The sequence below is a fragment of the Schistocerca serialis genome, chromosome 9 (assembly GCF_023864345.2).
Source record: "Schistocerca serialis cubense isolate TAMUIC-IGC-003099 chromosome 9, iqSchSeri2.2, whole genome shotgun sequence".
Lineage (NCBI taxonomy): Eukaryota > Metazoa > Arthropoda > Insecta > Orthoptera > Acrididae > Schistocerca > Schistocerca serialis.
In genome coordinates, this window is record NC_064646.1 from 479826431 (window position 1) to 479829947 (window position 3517).

The following is a 3517-nucleotide window of genomic DNA, read 5'->3' on the forward strand; positions in this document are numbered from 1 at the left end:
GCCGGCATCGTAAGTGCGCTTAAGCTATGCACGGAATTGTGTTATATTATTCGTGCTTTAGTTTTTTTGTGTTTTGAGCTGAAGATCTATGGCTTCTACATTCGAAAATATGTCATCAAAAATGAAACACATTGTTTTGTTTCGCCGTTCAGCATGTATAATAGATATTTGTGCAAGACCTGAAATGACCTCTAATGTGATTTGTGCGTGTGACATCTTCCTGGACAATATTTGGACTCGAATTTATAATTCGACAGTACTATGAAATAATTTTTTCGGTACCAAGAGGGAGAGACGTCAGCTAATTCTTTGCAGAAAACAGCAACCATCAGTTGCCAGTACGACACAAAATGTCTTCCCCGACTTGGATTGTAATGACTTTTCCCCTAGGCGATCAACCAAGAGAATTATTTGACGAGCTCAAGTCCGATTTCAGCCGAAAGCTGCGAACTCCACGTCAGTCGTACTCGGTGTACTTGATTCGCAAAGCGATATACAAAAATCATTTGTTATTCGTGCTTAGGGCGGTAGATTGTTCCATGTTTTGAATGCGGTAGCATTGCGCTGTTCGATGTTGAGCTTCGTGCTGCGACGCGGTCTCCCGTGTTTGTGAAGCGAGTACTTGCAGAAAAAGAAAATGCGTATCGTGGTGCTCTTCGTTTTTCTTTTTCTAGTGCATGAAATTCGCGCGAATGACGAAAGTCATGTTCAACTTGATTTGGATATTGGCTCAAGCAGGGAAGCATTGAGAACCGACGATGAAGTGATCAAACGAGAAGAAGAAGCAATCAGAATTGATGGCCTTAATGTGTCACAAGTAAAGCAGATGAAGGAGGCGGTACAAAAATTTACTTTTCAGGCGGAAGTTAGCCGGATGATGAAACTCATAATTAATTCCCTGTATCGCAATAAGGAAATATTTTTAAGAGAGCTTATTTCCAATGCTTCTGATGCACTTGATAAAATTCGTCTTTTGTCTCTGACAGATGATTCTGCCCTGAGTGCTACAAATGAGCTGGTCATTAGAATAAAGATTGACCAAGATGATCGGATTATTCATATCACTGACACTGGGATTGGGATGACAAGGAAAGACCTCATAAACAACCTTGGAACTATAGCGAAGTCTGGAACTTCAGATTTCTTTGGTAGAATGCAAAATTCATCTTTCACAAAAGAGGAAATGAGTGACCTGATTGGACAGTTTGGTGTTGGGTTCTATTCTTCTTTTCTTGTTGCTGATAAGGTAGTGGTGAAGAGTAAGCATAATGATGACAAGCAGTATATATGGGAATCAGATGCAGGAAGCTTTTCCATCACAGTGGATCCTGATGGTGACAGTTTGAAACGAGGAACCACAGTAAGTCTTCATCTGAAAGAAGATGCTTATGAATACACAGATAGAGAAACTGTCAAAAAATTAGTTCAGAAATATTCACAGTTTATAAACTTCCCTATTTACCTTTGGCACCAAAAGACTGTTGAAGAAAAGCTCGTTGAAACTCCTATGAAGGAAACAAAAACAACAGAAGATGATTTGGGCGTGGAAGAAGAGCTGCAAGAGAATGAAGCTATAACTGTAAAAAAATTAGTAGATGACTGGGAGCTTCTAAATGTTGATAAGCCCATCTGGACTAGGAAGCCATCGGATGTGCAAAATGAAGAGTACTATGAATTTTACAAAGCACTGACAAGAGATACGAAAAATCCATTAGCAAAAATGCATTTTGCAGTAGAAGGTGATGTTGCTTTCAAAGCTGTTCTTTTCATCCCACAAGAACAACCAGAAGAGATTCTAAAAAATTATGGGAAGTGGACAGATAATATCAAGTTTTATGTACGTCGGGTGTTTATAACAGACGAGTTCAAAGACATGCTCCCAGACTATATACAATTTGTGAAAGGTGTTGTTGATTCTGATGACCTGCCACTTAATGTATCTCGTGAAACACTTCAGCAACATAAATTAATAAAAGTCATTCAGAGAAAACTTATTCGGAAAGCACTTGATATGATGCTTCAGCTTGAAAAGGAAGATTACATGAAATTTTGGAAGGAATACTCTACTAACATCAAACTAGGAGTTCTTGAGGACAGTATTAATCGAGCAAAATTGGCAAAACTTTTAATGTTTCATTCTTCTTATAGCAATAGTATGACAACCTTGTCAGAATACGTAGAAAGAGCAAAACCAAATCAGGATCAGATCTATTACATTGCAGGGGCTACACTGGAGGACCTGCAAACATCACCTCTTGTGGAGGGTCTCCTCAGAAGAGGCTATGAAGTTCTGTATATGATTGAAGCAGTAGATGAGTACTGTATAAACAAATTGCCAGAATTTGGGATGAAAAGATTCCAAAATATAGCCAAAGAAGATTTTATAATGCCGATAGCAGAGGATGATAACGTAGACTGGGAAAAAATTACGGAAGAATATGAACCACTCATCCATTGGTTAGAAAGAGATGTATTAAAAGAGAAAATACAACGCGCAAAAATTTCTCAAAGACTCATGGAATCTCCTTGTGCTCTGGTAGCTAGCGTATTTGGCTATACAGGGAACATGGAACGCTTGGCTGTATCAACAGCTCACAGAAAATCATATCAGAATGACAACAGAAGCAAAATAAAGACAAAGAAGATAATGGAAATCAATCCCCATCATGAATTAATTAGGGAGTTACATAGACGATTTAAATACCAACCAGGAGATGAAACTGTGAAACAAATGGCCATTATGTTATACCGTCTTGCTGCTTTGAAGTCTGGATATATGTTAGATGATACCTTTGCATTTTCTCAAGAAGTAGAAAATATGATGGTAAAACTTCTTGGCACTGGAGAGTTCAAGGAAGATTCTGGAAGGATCAAAACCGGCAGTATTGAAGATGAAGATATTCATGAAGAGCTATAAGTTTTTAAAATGATTTGTTAGCCTTTCCAAATTTTCTGGATTGTGTTAACAGTGAGGTGTGCACAAGACAGGCATGGATTAAAAATAAGTTACTTTCAATAAGGTGTAAATGTGGGTTTTATGATGCAAATCTATGGTGATAATATTGTTTGTGTCATTAGAGTGCACCATGTGTCAAATAAACAAATAAATCATTTTAATTAAAAAAGTCATTTCTGTGTTATAAAAATTACCAAACAATTTGTATAATAACTTAACAGTTCAAATATTAGAATCTCCAATGTGGTACCCACTGTAGAGTGCACTCTGGCAGATATTTTACACAATGGAGAAGATATGCATAAGTAGTAAAATTCCTAAATTTGCCATGCAATACTCTCCGTAGAAATTTCAGAGGGTGTGACATAGTGTGAAATTGCAAATGCTGAAGTAATGCCCATCAGAAATAATTAGGGAGTCACACAGATGAGTTAACTACCACTAGTTGTGAACTTACATGTGAGCAGCCTACTGTTCAGCTTTTTTTTTTTAACATTTCCTTCTTCACCTAAGTAGATCAATATGGAGCAAAATCACAATATTCAGGAACATTCTTTGACT

The 3517-nt window shown here is 37.3% G+C and overlaps 1 protein-coding gene across 1 annotated transcript; it reads left to right on the plus strand.

The window, feature by feature from the left end:
• Positions 1–637: 637 nt before the first annotated feature.
• Positions 638–2988, plus strand: LOC126419726 (endoplasmin-like). Its single transcript, XM_050086905.1, has one exon. It carries the CDS (start codon positions 638–640, stop codon positions 2915–2917), a length of 2280 nt encoding a protein of 759 aa, XP_049942862.1. The 3' UTR covers positions 2918–2988.
• The last annotated feature ends 529 nt before the right edge of the window (positions 2989–3517 follow it).